This window comes from Plutella xylostella, chromosome 5 (assembly GCF_932276165.1).
Source record: "Plutella xylostella chromosome 5, ilPluXylo3.1, whole genome shotgun sequence".
Taxonomy (NCBI): Eukaryota; Metazoa; Arthropoda; class Insecta; order Lepidoptera; family Plutellidae; genus Plutella; species Plutella xylostella.
This window is the reverse complement of record NC_063985.1, coordinates 8,816,011-8,829,447: the sequence shown is the minus strand read 5'-3', so window position 1 is coordinate 8,829,447 and position 13,437 is coordinate 8,816,011. Positions and strand designations below refer to the sequence as shown.

Sequence of the window (13,437 nt, the reverse complement as noted above, 5' to 3'; positions counted from 1 at the left end):
AGGATGTAGGTACTATAGGTACTTATTACTTCCATGGTAACCTACGTGCCTACTATGGGCTATATTAATACTCTGGCAACACCTGTGTATTTTCTTCGGAACAAGGAAGTTATGAACTTTCCCTTCCTGCGTCCCGCACAGATAAAAACAAAAAGTGTCAGCAAAAAGCATCACAGACAGCTGATTCACTGATGATTGTATTGATTTGATTGTTTTCGTAATTTACTTTTGTAAAATTGTAAATTTAAACAAAACAAAGGAGGAAATTAAAATGGAAGAAACTATTGATTTCTCTAAAATATGTCGAGCTTGTTTATCCAGCAGTGGACCGATGAAAGATATGTTTTCAGATAGCACATTGGATGTTTTTAGATATTGTACTTCAGTGGAGGTAAGAATAATAAGAACCATCAAAATGTTTACACAAATATATTGCTAAACCAGTTCATATTATACTTATGTTATAAATGTTTATAGATCTTTGATGGAGATAAATTGCCCAAGATGATCTGCCAGCCTTGCCTGGAGCTCCTGAACAAATTATTACAATTTAAACAAGAGGCAGTGAGATCACATGAAATACTCAAACAATACTCTTCCTCTGTTGCGGTAAGTTACGATATAAACTGTACTCTTTATTTACTATGGAAAACTGATATAATTAGTTTTTATAAAAGTACCTATAAAGGACAATACGTAAACACTTCATATAGTCGAGTATACCTAAGCATTGAATATCTATCTACAATAAAAAGTAGGTATTTATAGTATTCATCTAGCAATGGCACCAGCAATCAGTACTTTTTCAGTCTTCACCGTTCAGACTGCCCCCCCCAACCCGCCAGCCGGGTGTGGCTATTGGGACCTCGCGGCGCCCGCCCAACAATGGACCATGGACACGGACCTTTTAACACCTTTCTCATAGTGTAAATATAACTTCATAATGATAAGATCCCATTTAAACAAACCAGCATGTAGTACATTCAACTATTTGTGGATAACTACTTTCTTCATAACATAATATTCTTATCTTGAAGCTGTCCTCTAGATATCATGAGTATTGCAATATAATTGTTTAGTAAGACCTTTTATCTGCAATATTTAATTTAATTAATCTTTGTTTATTCAGGTCAAGGGCGAAATTGTCCAGCCACAAGAGCCCATTGACAGGGAGGTTGATGAAGCACCTGATAATTATGACTTGGGTGACACAATGTAAGTGCTCTACTAATTTATATACACACTTACTACTTGAAGGCCTAAAATTAAATGGATGCTTTAATGATACTGAGTTTGTAAGATAAACAGTTATGAATGCCTTTGTTTCCCTCTGTCCTAAGCTAACTCCAAAGTTTCTTATGATAGTATAACAATATCTATAGTGAAATTGCCCAACATTTCTATGCTTTTACTAGAAAATGCAGTGGTGAACATGAAAATATAAATTTTGTTACTCTGTTTTCTTTAGACTGCAATCAAAACGAAAAACAGTTGCATCTAAAGAAAAATGCAAACAGAAGAGCAAACTGCGAAAAGCTCTTTTAAAATGTTCTGTATGTGCCAAAGGATTTATAAAATACGAAAATTTGGAGGCACACATGAGAAAGCATTTTGGAAAAAAGGTAAATAAGACAAATTAATATAATATATATAAATCAATAATAGTTATTATGTAAAATATGACCAATCATACTAAATTGGCTCAGAACCATTTGCAAGATCACCCCATTTCTCTACACTCTCATAGTACACGTCCACACAGCGATCATATTCAGACACAGCACATAGATATTCTGACCCTAACAGTTTATTCTCCATTCCAGCCCGACATCAGCTGCAAGGACTGCAGCAAAACGTTCAAGAACATGGCGTCTCTACGCAGCCACGAGCGGGTGCACTCTGGCGCGCGCCGCTACCAATGCCTGGCGTGCGGCAAGAAGTTCGCCTACCTGAACGTGCTGAAGAACCACGAGCTCATCCACGCCGGAGTACGCCCCCACGCGTGCCATATGTGCAGCGCTAGCTTCCACAGCCTGGGGAACTTGAAGGTTGGTGTGTGAAGAAGTAGGTTTAGTTTTTCCTGCCACTGCAGTGCGTAAACTTAGTTAAACTTACTTGTAACACAATACTCAGCCTTCCTCATCCGTCTAGTGTTCTAAGCAAGAGCTATGCTTGGGGTTTCTCTGAGGTATACCTACTTATATGCAACTTAATAATTAATGTCCACTTATTCCATGTATCGTTTTTACAGGTTCACCTAAAAGTACATCTTAAGGAAAAGAACTACGGGTGTTCTCAGTGCGGCAAGAAATTTACTCAATACGGAAACTTGAAGACTCATCTTATCAGGCATTCTGGTATCAAGAATGTGGCCTGCCAACTCTGTGATATGCGGTTTTTTGTCAAGGTAAATACTGGCATGACGAGTGCTATATATTAGTGCTGTTTATGCATGGATAAAGAAAGAATAATTATGTAAATGTATATGGGTTAGAAAGTACTGCCACTTATTGTCCGGCAGTCTTGTTGATTTTGGTATTACCTAGTCTAATCCTAGACAATCGTTTGAGATCGCATCCAGTGGCTTGCTTTGAATGATCCAAACTACTTAATTACTTATTATGGTAATGGTGTAATCTAGATGAAACGCCTTTTTATTTCAGGGAGACCTGGTCAAGCATATGGCATCACATTCTTCAGATAAGCCCTTCGCATGTGAATATTGCGGTAAAACATTCAAAAATAAAGGCATCCAAGCTATACACGTGAGAACACATACAGGTAGGAACACCTACAGTTAATAAATAAAGTTAGTTGCTTGTAGGCCTTGTAGGTAACATCATAATATTATTTTGTGTGAATTGCTAACTTGTCAACGTACTCATTTCATACGTAACTTATTCTGTTCACCTTCACCGTATTAAGTTTTGAAGAGCGGGCATCGACCCTATTGTACAAACAGCACATCTAAATCAGCTAAATAGAGACAATCATATACATTTTAAATAACATTGAATTTTTTTTTCAGGGGAACGTCCGTTCGCGTGCGACATTTGCCCGCAAAAATTCATGACACAAAAAGACCTCAAACATCACAGAATGATCCACACGGGAGAAAAACCGCATAAGTGCCAATTATGCAATCAGAGGTTCATTCAAAAATGCGCTCTAAATCGTCACCTCAAGAGCCACGGGAAACAATACTCATTAGAAAATGAAACGCAGAATGCACTACAAAAACAAATACAGGGACTTGATAACAGTGGAGTACCTCTACAAATGTACTCCGAAGTGCGACAAGAAACCTAGATAGGTACAATATGATTGTTTAATATGTAAGTAAGTACCTATACGTAATAAATGGAGTAGAGTTTATAAATGGTCTTACAAAATGCTGGTCAAGGTAGTTGACATGTAAAAACAATTAAACCTTGTTGGTCACTGGAAATGTGTATATTTTTAAACAATTTATTGTATAAACCTCCATACTTTGTGATATTAATCAGTTCTTTCACTGATAAAGTTCCACCCTGTTTTGCTTATATTTGTCGTAGATCAATAAACTTATCAAAGTGTTAAGCGCGAAGTTTTATTTACTAAAAAAGTCGACGTCCGGACTGCCTTCACGTGAATATTGTAGTTGGATTATGAAGTCAAGGACAGAATGATCCCGGATGAGTACATTATGCAGGCATCATGGTCATGATTCATGGTAGGGCCTGATCAACACATAGTTGACTTACCTATATCCCGGAATTCCCACGGGAAAAAAAATCTAAGGCTGAGAGGCCTGAGAGAAGCTCGCGTCAAAAGTGAGTTGGAAATAATATGGAAATAAATTTTCATTTCGTTTTATTATACATTGTGCCTATTAATCCTATCACATAGGTATGCATAACAATACAACCATCTTAAAATTAATCAGTCTCTTAACAACGTAACACAGGCGCGGATCCACCCATATCGTAACACGGATAACAACAACATTTATCATTCATTTACAACCATTCCTGGCTTATTAATCTTATCATGAACATTCATATGCCGAGTCAAAGTAGAACGTTGAGTGAACGACTGCCCGCACACATTACACTTGTGCAGCTTCAGCCCCGTATGAATGCGTTGATGATCCTTGAACATTCTCTTCGTCACAAACCTTTTAAGGCAGTGGCATTCGTAAGGCCGCTCTCCTGTGTGGTACCGCCTGTGTTCCTTCAAGTAGTAGGCAGAGTGAAATGATTTTTGACACGTTTCACACTCATATAACTTCTTACCCTCATGTTTTATGAGAATGTGCTTTACGAGGGTTTCCTTGCCCTTGAAGGATTTTTTGCAGCAGTCGCAGATGTACTGTAGGTTCCTGTGTCGTTTGCTCTTGTGGTTCTCGACGGCGGTTTTGCTGAAGAATTCGTGGCCACATTGTTCGCAGGCGTGCGTTCGAGCCCTGTTCTCTTCGTGGGTTTGAATGTGAAGCTGCAAAGCAGTAGGTATGATATTAGTATCCTATACGCATTCGACCTAATAAAAACTAAAATAGTTGAACAAGTCAAGTAAAATTAAATATACCTATCTGATTTTATTTTTGCTTACTGTGCACAGCTCAAATACCCAACTTATACATATAATATACCTTTACATAAGTATCTAAATAATAATACCAACCAATAAACTACTCTTCCGCTTATACTGCCGTCCACAGGTCTCGCATACCAAGGGCTGCCGCGGTTCACTGTGCCTCAGTTCATGGTACCTTAGCGTTTGTGTGCTCTTGAATATTTGACCGCATTTATTGCACTGCAGGGAGGAGAGGCGGACGGCTTCGTGCTGGGCCTCCTTGTGTCGCGCCAGGCTACTCCAGCGGGAGTATACCTTGTGGCAAATGTCACATTGTATTGGGATAATCTGAAAATTATATAAATTTAAGTGCTTGGTGATGTTGCTTCCGAAATAATATGGCTTTATCCGAACTATCTGATGAAGGTGGCTTTGATTATATATGGTCGAAGGTAAGGTATAGCTAATAAGAAACAATGGAATGCTCCAGGTTGTAAAGTAGTAGTGCATCGGGCTTGCAATGGACGAGGTACACATTCTGGTTATGTGTTAGATAAAATAAAAACGAAGAAAATAAAAGTAAAGATTAGACTGATATGTTTTTCAGCTATGTATTTCTAAGTCTGTCTCAAGAAACTGAAATCTGACTAAACGTTTTGAGAAACAGACCAAAAGTTACTGAAGGCTATGATTTAAAATATACTAATGAATAATTCATGAAACTTACATCTTTTCCTTGATGTACTAAATTGTGAGCTTCAAAATGGTCTGGATTGTTAAAGTTTCTGTTGCATATATCACATGAAAACTTTATCTTCTTCACTTGTTTCCTTATTTGTCTTTTAGGTTTTTTAATAATTTCTTCATGTTCTGACCTGTAACAGTGCATTCTCATACAACTGATAAAAAAAAACATGAATCGCCATCGTAATGTACGATGTAAGAACCTACGACAGTCATGGTCCAAACCAAATCGGGTGATAGAGAACCACCAGCAACTACAGAGTGCTGTTTGGTTGAGGCCTATGTTATACATACCCAACAAAACATGTTTGATTTCTAATATAATTTCGAGTAACTTTTAGTGTCTATATCATGTTTTGTCTCCATAGTTGATTTCAGCATAGAAAATGTTGACCACAGTGTGGAGGCCTTATACTTGGTACTTAGGTCAGTGAAGTAGGCCATGAAAACATTATCCGAGAACGATTTAATCTTTCTTTTATTCATCCATAGTAAGAAACTATCATAAGCTACCAAATATCTGTCACAAGATTTTTGGGGCAATGCTTCAGTTCCAGCTACATTAGTTTCTTCCATGTTCTCTGTCTGGGTAAGTTCCAATGGATAATCCATTTCTGAGCTTGGAACACTAGAAATACTCATTTTCATAAGTTTTTTAGTTTTTAGCCTTTTGTTAGATACCACCCACACCTAGGTATAGATACTACCTACTTTTACAATGCTCAGTTTTAATACATTATCACACTTGCATAATATATTACTTCCATGGAACATAAACTACATAATATACAAGTGTGTGTAACTTGATAGTTAATACTATAATGAGTTAGAAATATCATTACCAATATTGTTCAATAGCTTGATGCCTATCCTCCTGGCTGCTTGAGTCATACAAACCATAATGTTATTTAAATTTGGTAATTTTTCTAATATTCTTACCTAATTTCAACTTCAGATTTACTAATATCATCTGCATCTGAGCTGTAAAATAAAATAATTATTATAATTACTGTTCACCTCCTTAATCTGGAGCTGGGCTAAGGTTTGTAATGATGGTGAAAGGTCAGCAGTCAGTCAGATTAGCTGTTAGTTGCTGACTACCCAGGATGCGGGACCATATAATTATTATTAAATTATGGGTTTAATATACCTTAGTTAATACCTGGGTTCATTTCTATCTTTTGTTCCATCATCAAAGCTTGATAGATTATCCTGGATATCTGAAATGAAAAAAAAAATAGTTAGTGGTTTTCCTATTTATAAAAGAAAACATTTTTAACTAAAATTTTATACTTTTCTGTAGACCAGTAATATCTTCTATTAATGGCATGGCCTATTTATTAACTACCAACAGAAAACTACACCAACTTTCAGTGTTGCTGTTATATTGAATACTTCTAAAATGATTGTCACCTTAGTGGCTTAGTGGTTTCTTCATGGGAATTTTTCATAGAATCTTCATTAGTTGGTGTTTAATTTAATTTCAAAGCATACTGTGGTCAGTACTGAGCTGACATGGATGTACTTACCATCTACTTCATCAAGGCTTTCCTGTTTAACTTTCACTTCTATTTCAACTGTCTCTCTTTGTTTATCTTCATACAATGATATAAGCTTTTGGTTTGACTGAATGCATGTTTTTTTAAACTCTGCATATGAGTTTAGTAATTTATAGCAAGTACTACAGATTGATTTTGGTAGATTGTCATTGAGTGAAACCTGGAACAGTAAGATGTATGAAGCTCCGATAACCAGAGTGTAGAAAATTATAACTTTCAACAACAAGAAACTTACCTTTACTGAAGTACAAAATAAATATAGTTCATGACAAACATTAACCCGAAAATTGTATTCAAAGGTATCTTTTGTATTGAGACAAGCTCGGCAAACTTTATCTGAGTTAGCCATCACAATATAAGTAGTTAGATTATCTTAAATTAACTAAGCCGATCCAAAATTATACTTGAATCCAGTAAGAAGAGATCGATTGAGGGAGGATCATGGAAGTAATAATACAACAGGAATGCGCACTGCACCAAAAAAACGAGCCGACAGAGATAGTCAGCACGGAGCCCTCCATCTCTTTCTATTTTTGGTGACCATAATTTTAGGTAATTCATGAGACATCACTTCTAATCTATCATGTCGCGAATAGGTGTCGATGGTGTCAAAGTCACCTATTATTCGAATAATTAAAATTGATGTACAGGTAAGTAAATAACTGACAATGATAAAAAGTCTTAGCAAAATCACTGTTATTGTTATAAACACTTGCGATGAATCGGGATTTATCATCGGGTTTAAAATGATGAAAATTTGTGGGAATTACTTCGAACCACCTTTGCTATGTTTCTTCATTGGAAGGAAAGCTGAAATTTGGGAAAATATAATTTGAAGTAAATAAAATTAAGTTTGGTGTAGTGTTCAGTGTTGCCAGTGGCAGATAGTCAAATATAACACGAATCAGATCAAAAAGTAACATTTTCCCGAGAAAAGTAACATGACCTTTTTAAATATGGAAACCGACAAAATATTTATGGCAGTTTATTATACAAAAAGTAAAATAATTTTCCTGTCCTATTCAGTAAAATTTAAAAAATCAAAAAACATACAGTCAATGTCAGTCAAAACTTATTTCAGTTGCAAACACGACTCGTTATTAAATGACTGATTCCATAAAAACGTACTCATTTATTGGATTAAAATAATGAATGCAACATTTACTTAACAAATCACAACGCAAATTACAAAAAAAACGACACATAGTATTAGGTAGTTACTTTGAAAAAAGTACCGACTGATCGATTCGCTGCTAGTCAGACAGAACTTAGAGTGAACCTCACTCGACTCACTGCGAGTGAGTGAATATGCGGCACGACGAAGTTGAAAGATTTTCACACCGTTAGTCAATTCACAAAATCAAGTACAAGCCAACGTAACAAACAAAAAAATGTATCATTCTTGGAACCGTTTCATTAATTTTTTTTATTTCCTAGAAAATCTAAAAAGTAACACAAATATAACAAATTGAGTCGTGTAACATGGAGGTAACACAAGAGGGTCAAAAGTAACGTAAAATGTTACTTTTGTAACATTCTGGCAACGCTGGTAGTGTTGACAAGAAAGTGTCAAAACAGGTTAACATTAAACGCAACTATGTACCTAAAACGTGTTTACTCTGTGGGTGTTCCGTTTACATAGTCTAGATGATGAAAATCATAAGATTTAAAAAAAAATATCTTAACCTAAGTGCTTCCGCCGGTTTTAAGCTTGATAAATTATCTTATAATACTCATATCTATCACCAAAAAAATCAACAGCTCATAAATCTTTACCAGCCTTATAAGATAACAGCCACAATAATACCTAATGATACTTAGGTATAAAATAAAACAAAAAGTTGAATGAAACAGGTCCTAATTAATGGAAAGTGATTCAAAAGTACGAATGAAATGAATGGTCACCCTAACCATAACGTCTCTCACAACAGTATAAACGTCATCCGTGATCTTGACAACTTCGGTCTTGTCGTAAAGTATTTAGAAAAACTACCAATATTTTTTATGAAATTATTATTCATACAAATACCAAATATTTCATTAAAATTACATGTTTATATAATGATTTATTATAAATTTGTTTTTGAAAATGATATGATATACAGTAGTCTATGAGTTAATTTAATATTTTTTTTGCATAGCTCTCTTCGTACAAAATCTACTAAAGTTTTCACAACTAAATCCTGGCAATTGTTAGAAAGAGAGGAAGGGCTCTGTGGTAACCCTCTCTATCGGCTCGCGGCCTCTTTCACTTCAAATATAAATCTTAAGGTGAATTCGTTAGGTCTATTTTTGTTTGCATCATTTTGGTGAGTGCGCATTCCTGTTGTATTATTACTTCCATGGGGAGGATTGAGGCAACCAAGAAACATGAAAACAAACAAAACAAGTCAAGTCTGTCTAATCTCTGTCACTGTCAGTTTGTTCTGTCAGACTGTCATAATGTCACTCAACCTCCACTTCACTTTTGTTTATGGTTTATAAAAAATTTTGCTATCTTTAGAAAACCCCACTTTTTGCGGGTATTCTTATAATTTTTATTATGAAATATCTATAAATTCTTTAAAAAAAATTGAGTTTCCCCAGAGATCTTCAATACTTAGTTACATGGCGAGAAATAAAAATCATTGCATGTTGACAAACAAAAAAATAGAATATTAATTGAGTATAAGTGGGACTACTAGTAAATTAATAAACCTATACTATTAATTTCTTAAAGTCCTTTAACCTGATACACATAGTTATGCCTTGTACTTCTAGCTGCAGGACTTGATCGAATGGGTTCTCGTTGTAGTTTCAATCGCTCCCTTCGCACTGTGAATAGTAACAATTCTTGAGTTTTAAGCGCAACGCCAAGAGGAAGACTCCGTAACTGCTGTGCAATGTGACGACCAAAGGTATCAAATTCATCCTCTTCACCCCTAGTAGGCTCTTCTATTAGATTTGACCACTTATGATGTCCTGGATCTGCTTTTTTATACTCAGCGGCAGTATCTCCAATTTTACGATCTACAATCTGTGCATTTTTATGAGGTTTAAATGGTGTGGAATTATTATCTGTTGCATCCTCTGTCATCGATTGATCATCATTAGTTGAAGTTTGGTCTGGATCGGATTCCGTCTCCTAAAAAATATAATGCAATTAGAAAATTCATAATTAACACAACTTCATATTTTGTGTGTATTGAAAGAGTTAACTAGTGCAGTGGCTAGTATAGTAAGTAGAAGATTAATACCTACCTACTGCATTTTCATAGTTACTAGATGTGATTGCCATGCTTATTGTGTAGGTACATAGTTAGTTAACTACCTACATACGATTCGGTATGATTCAACTTACGCTTCTTGGATCATCCGTATTCGTATTATAGGTAAGTATAGAAGGAAAAATAGTTCCGTTACCCGATTAACACTTGCGCCTCGCGGCTCGTCTCGTGACTCAGCTCCGGGCTCGCGCGAGTCGGCCATTTGACGAGCTCATTGTTATTGCTCAGTGCCAAAATCAAAATTATTTATTTGTTGAATATAGGTGTAGGCATGGTGTTACAATAGGTACATGTTGCTTAAAACTATATTCTACCCTAAAGGGTGTACAAATTATTTAAAATACCCTTTGACTCGTGCCCAAAAAACCACTCCGGACGCGAGCGACGCGAGGGACGAGACGAGAGATGCCGGACGAGGGGAGCCGCGAGCGTCGTCGGTTAACACTCGCACCTCACCCCTCGCCACGTCGCTCGCCTCGCGACTCGTACGCGAATGTAAATGGGCCATGTGGAGAGAGACTACCACAAAACTTCCAAGTATTTTTACTTAACTATAAGCATTTTACTCAAAGAAGACATACTTACCTTTATTTTTAAACGAAACAAAATATTGTGGGCATTTTTCCTTCAGGACCCGTTTTCTTTTCCCACCGTGTCATATACGCATTTGCATCCTAACTAGCATCCACTTAAGTATTTAGACACCACATGATACAGTAACCCGGGGTTGCGGGGTATTGTATCTACGCCTAGTATTTTATGCCTAAATATAAAATGTTAATATTATTACTGACCTCTTTTTGGTTGGCAAAGGTCTCAATGCGTTCATTGGTATTAGGTATGTGGATTGCATTTTTGTCTGATTCCGGCGCTTCTTCTTCTTTTCGAAGAACTTGTATCATTCTCAACGCCATTTCGTCAAAGTCATTTGCATTACATATTAGCGGTCCGGATCCATCAACTTTCCGCTTCCATTTTATAGTCTTCTTTTTTAGTTTTGATTTTACGTTTGATAAATACTGAAAGTACAAGAAACGGATGTGTTAGGTTAGCTTTCTTTAGAATAGAGCTCAAGTCAAAAGGTATGATTCCGACCTCGCGGCAGCAAGCAGGTGCTTATCCCGAGCTCTGAATTTTATCTCATACACTTATAAACCTATGTATGGGGTTAGTGCTGCAGCAGCACTGCTGCTAACAGCCGTGATCGGAATCATAGTTTAATGCAAACTATTACGAAATCGATAGACAATACATAATTATAAAACGCACCCATCTTTTTACCTTTGGCCATGATTTATGATCTCTGTGAGGTCCTAATGAGTTCAGGCTAGTTGTTACTTTCTTCCATTTATTCTGTACATCTTCCATGCAATCAGGATTTTTCTTGTAGCCTCGAAGAACCTCAGGATTTGCTTCAAAAAAATCACACAGTTTCGATTGCTGTGCGGCAGTAATTCGTTTTTGTTTCTTTTCTGAAATAAAAATGTACTGTTACTTTACTTATTCATTCCATACATGTGTATTTATAGCTAACCTATGTACATATTTGTATGAAACGGTACATATCCGCTTATCGAGTAAATGTGATAAAAACATTGTTGTAGTTAGTAAAAATATAAAAAATCTACGATAAAGGCAGGTCGCCGTCATCAATTAAGTACATCATGGAAGTCACCAGCCTTTTCGGTGCATTTTCATCATGTTTTGCCTACCTACATCGACCTTCCTTCGTGTGGATCAGTGTCAAAATTTCACACTTTAAGTAAGTGTTTAGGATAATAACTTTAAATGCGAATATTTCCTTGTTTCATTGCATAGATACAAATGTTGTAGGTAGGTAACTATGTTACAAAATTGTATGCATTATTGCTGTTATTAAGTTTACCAAAAATAAAATAAATAAATAGCAGCCAGTGTAATTTTTATAGGTACTCTCTATCTTTGGTGTTTTACATACATATTAATATAACATACCTACTTAACAATAATAGTTATAACATACAAAAAATTATACATAGTAATTTTTATGTACAAAATATTTAAAGAAGGAAGGTAATTTTAATTTGGCAGACTGGCAAACCAAACTCTATTTTTTTGGGTGGCTAAAATGTTCATATTAGCGGAGCATCCTTTTACTTGACCATTCGCAAACAACATGATGAAATGGATTTTATTACTTACCTTTCGGCATATTGTTTACTTGAAGGATAAAACCCGGAAATTTTCATGTTCTCATAATATTTTGGTTTATTTGAGTATTGTTTTGCTTTAGATTTTTCGCGGAAAAGCTCATTCGGCCATTTTGAAGTTGGATAGTTTTTTTAAATGACACCATAGTCAAAAGCCTATGGAAATAACTCAGAATAAGAACGAAGTATTAATGAATGCGTGTTGTGCCTTTTATGAATGCGTGGTGATTTCGATTCGATGGGTAACAGAAGTACCTACCTACTTGTGTTCCTTGGTTTCAACATTGCTATTTTACTGGAACTCCGAATACTTCATGATCAATCCGTAATCCTACACTGCTGGACATAGGGCTCTTCCAAGCAGGAATAGTATCTTTTCATCTCACCACTGCCAGCTACCGGAACAATGGCCCACGTGTGTGTTTTTAACGCAGTGAAGTGATGTGAGCGCTGCATCGGCCTTGCGATACTTAACTCGTTATGTATTATTGTATTCCTTGGCTACTTGCTAACGCCAACAAAGCGCTAAGTTAGATTCGAATAGGAAGAGTAAAACACAGAGTCCAAAAATACAAAAATATATATTTAATCTCTTAAAATCTCATTTATACCAATTCATTGTTATAATACTGCGGCTTACACTTCTTTGTATGTAGACATTTACCCCCTTATTCATAGAAAAGTTACAACACGTTTTAACTAATAAACTGTTTTGTCCCTCTCTGTCAAAGAACAAATTGTTCTTTGTTGGAGAGGGACAAAACAGTTTATTAGTTAAAACGTTTTGTAACTTCTCTATGAATAAGGGGGTTAACATATAACTTCTAAAAATCATAAATTTGTTCAATTTCTAACAATCCGACACCTTTTAATGCTATCAACGATTAATAAAACATTTTCATAAATAAATATGTATGTTTTAATTTTTTTTTTTTTTTTTTTAAATATGTGGGGACATCTCACACACGGCCATCCGACCCCAAGCTAGGCAGAACCTGTGTTATGGGTGTCGGACAGCTGATATATCTACACAAATACATAGATAGATAGATACTAAATATAAATATCAACACCCAAGACCCGAGTACAAATATCTGTCTTTAAACAAATATCTGCCCCAGCCGG

The 13,437-nt window shown here is 35.8% G+C and overlaps 3 protein-coding genes across 4 annotated transcripts; 1 reads left to right on the top strand and 2 right to left on the bottom strand.

The window, feature by feature from the left end:
• Nucleotides 1-64: 64 nt before the first annotated feature.
• LOC105393009 (oocyte zinc finger protein XlCOF6.1) lies at nucleotides 65-3,579 on the top strand. Its single transcript, XM_011564708.3, has 8 exons — nucleotides 65-391; nucleotides 478-609; nucleotides 1,130-1,215; nucleotides 1,469-1,622; nucleotides 1,824-2,048; nucleotides 2,252-2,407; nucleotides 2,664-2,781; nucleotides 3,029-3,579. The coding sequence occupies exons 1-8, from the start codon at nucleotides 272-274 to the stop codon at nucleotides 3,307-3,309; spliced, it is 1,272 nt and encodes a 423-aa protein (XP_011563010.3). The 5' UTR covers nucleotides 65-271; the 3' UTR covers nucleotides 3,310-3,579.
• A 373-nt stretch (nucleotides 3,580-3,952) lies between these two features.
• Nucleotides 3,953-7,285, bottom strand: LOC125488495 (zinc finger protein 62-like). Its single transcript, XM_038112782.2, has 7 exons — nucleotides 7,093-7,285; nucleotides 6,828-7,017; nucleotides 6,461-6,518; nucleotides 6,238-6,279; nucleotides 5,282-5,429; nucleotides 4,663-4,902; nucleotides 3,953-4,473 (listed from the first exon to the last, which is right to left on the bottom strand). The coding sequence occupies exons 1-7, from the start codon at nucleotides 7,204-7,206 to the stop codon at nucleotides 3,991-3,993; spliced, it is 1,275 nt and encodes a 424-aa protein (XP_037968710.2). The 5' UTR covers nucleotides 7,207-7,285; the 3' UTR covers nucleotides 3,953-3,990.
• A 2,204-nt stretch (nucleotides 7,286-9,489) lies between these two features.
• LOC105393017 lies at nucleotides 9,490-12,449 on the bottom strand. 2 transcript variants are annotated; one of them, XM_048633277.1, is made up of 4 exons: nucleotides 12,305-12,449; nucleotides 11,393-11,595; nucleotides 10,918-11,142; nucleotides 9,490-9,981 (listed from the first exon to the last, which is right to left on the bottom strand). In XM_048633277.1, the coding sequence occupies exons 1-4, from the start codon at nucleotides 12,312-12,314 to the stop codon at nucleotides 9,571-9,573; spliced, it is 849 nt and encodes a 282-aa protein (XP_048489234.1). In that variant the 5' UTR covers nucleotides 12,315-12,449; the 3' UTR covers nucleotides 9,490-9,570. The 2 variants fall into 2 exon arrangements, with proteins under 2 accessions (XP_048489234.1, XP_048489235.1); XM_048633278.1 differs by having other exon boundaries at nucleotides 11,405-11,595.
• Between the last annotated feature and the right edge of the window lie 988 nt (nucleotides 12,450-13,437).

Excerpts from the sequence above, each read along its gene's own strand:
- LOC125488495 (XM_038112782.2), bottom strand. The coding sequence starts at position 7,206 with ATGGCTAACTCAGATAAAGTTTGCCGAGCTTGTCTCAATACAAAAGAT. Across the intron at positions 6,519-6,827 it reads AAGCCTTGATGAAGTAGATG|ATATCCAGGATAATCTATCA; the intron begins GTAAGTACATCC and ends TTTTCATTTCAG. Across the intron at positions 5,430-6,237 it reads AAATCTGAAGTTGAAATTAG|GTCAGAACATGAAGAAATTA; the intron begins GTAAGAATATTA and ends GCACTGTTACAG.
- LOC105393017 (XM_048633277.1), bottom strand. Across the intron at positions 11,143-11,392 it reads GGCCAAAGGTAAAAAGATGG|TATTTATCAAACGTAAAATC; the intron begins GTGCGTTTTATA and ends TTGTACTTTCAG. Across the intron at positions 9,982-10,917 it reads CCTTTGCCAACCAAAAAGAG|GAGACGGAATCCGATCCAGA; the intron begins GTCAGTAATAAT and ends TATATTTTTTAG.
- LOC105393009 (XM_011564708.3), top strand. The coding sequence starts at position 272 with ATGGAAGAAACTATTGATTTCTCTAAAATATGTCGAGCTTGTTTATCC. Across the intron at positions 1,623-1,823 it reads GAAAGCATTTTGGAAAAAAG|CCCGACATCAGCTGCAAGGA; the intron begins GTAAATAAGACA and ends TCTCCATTCCAG. Across the intron at positions 2,049-2,251 it reads ACAGCCTGGGGAACTTGAAG|GTTCACCTAAAAGTACATCT; the intron begins GTTGGTGTGTGA and ends TCGTTTTTACAG.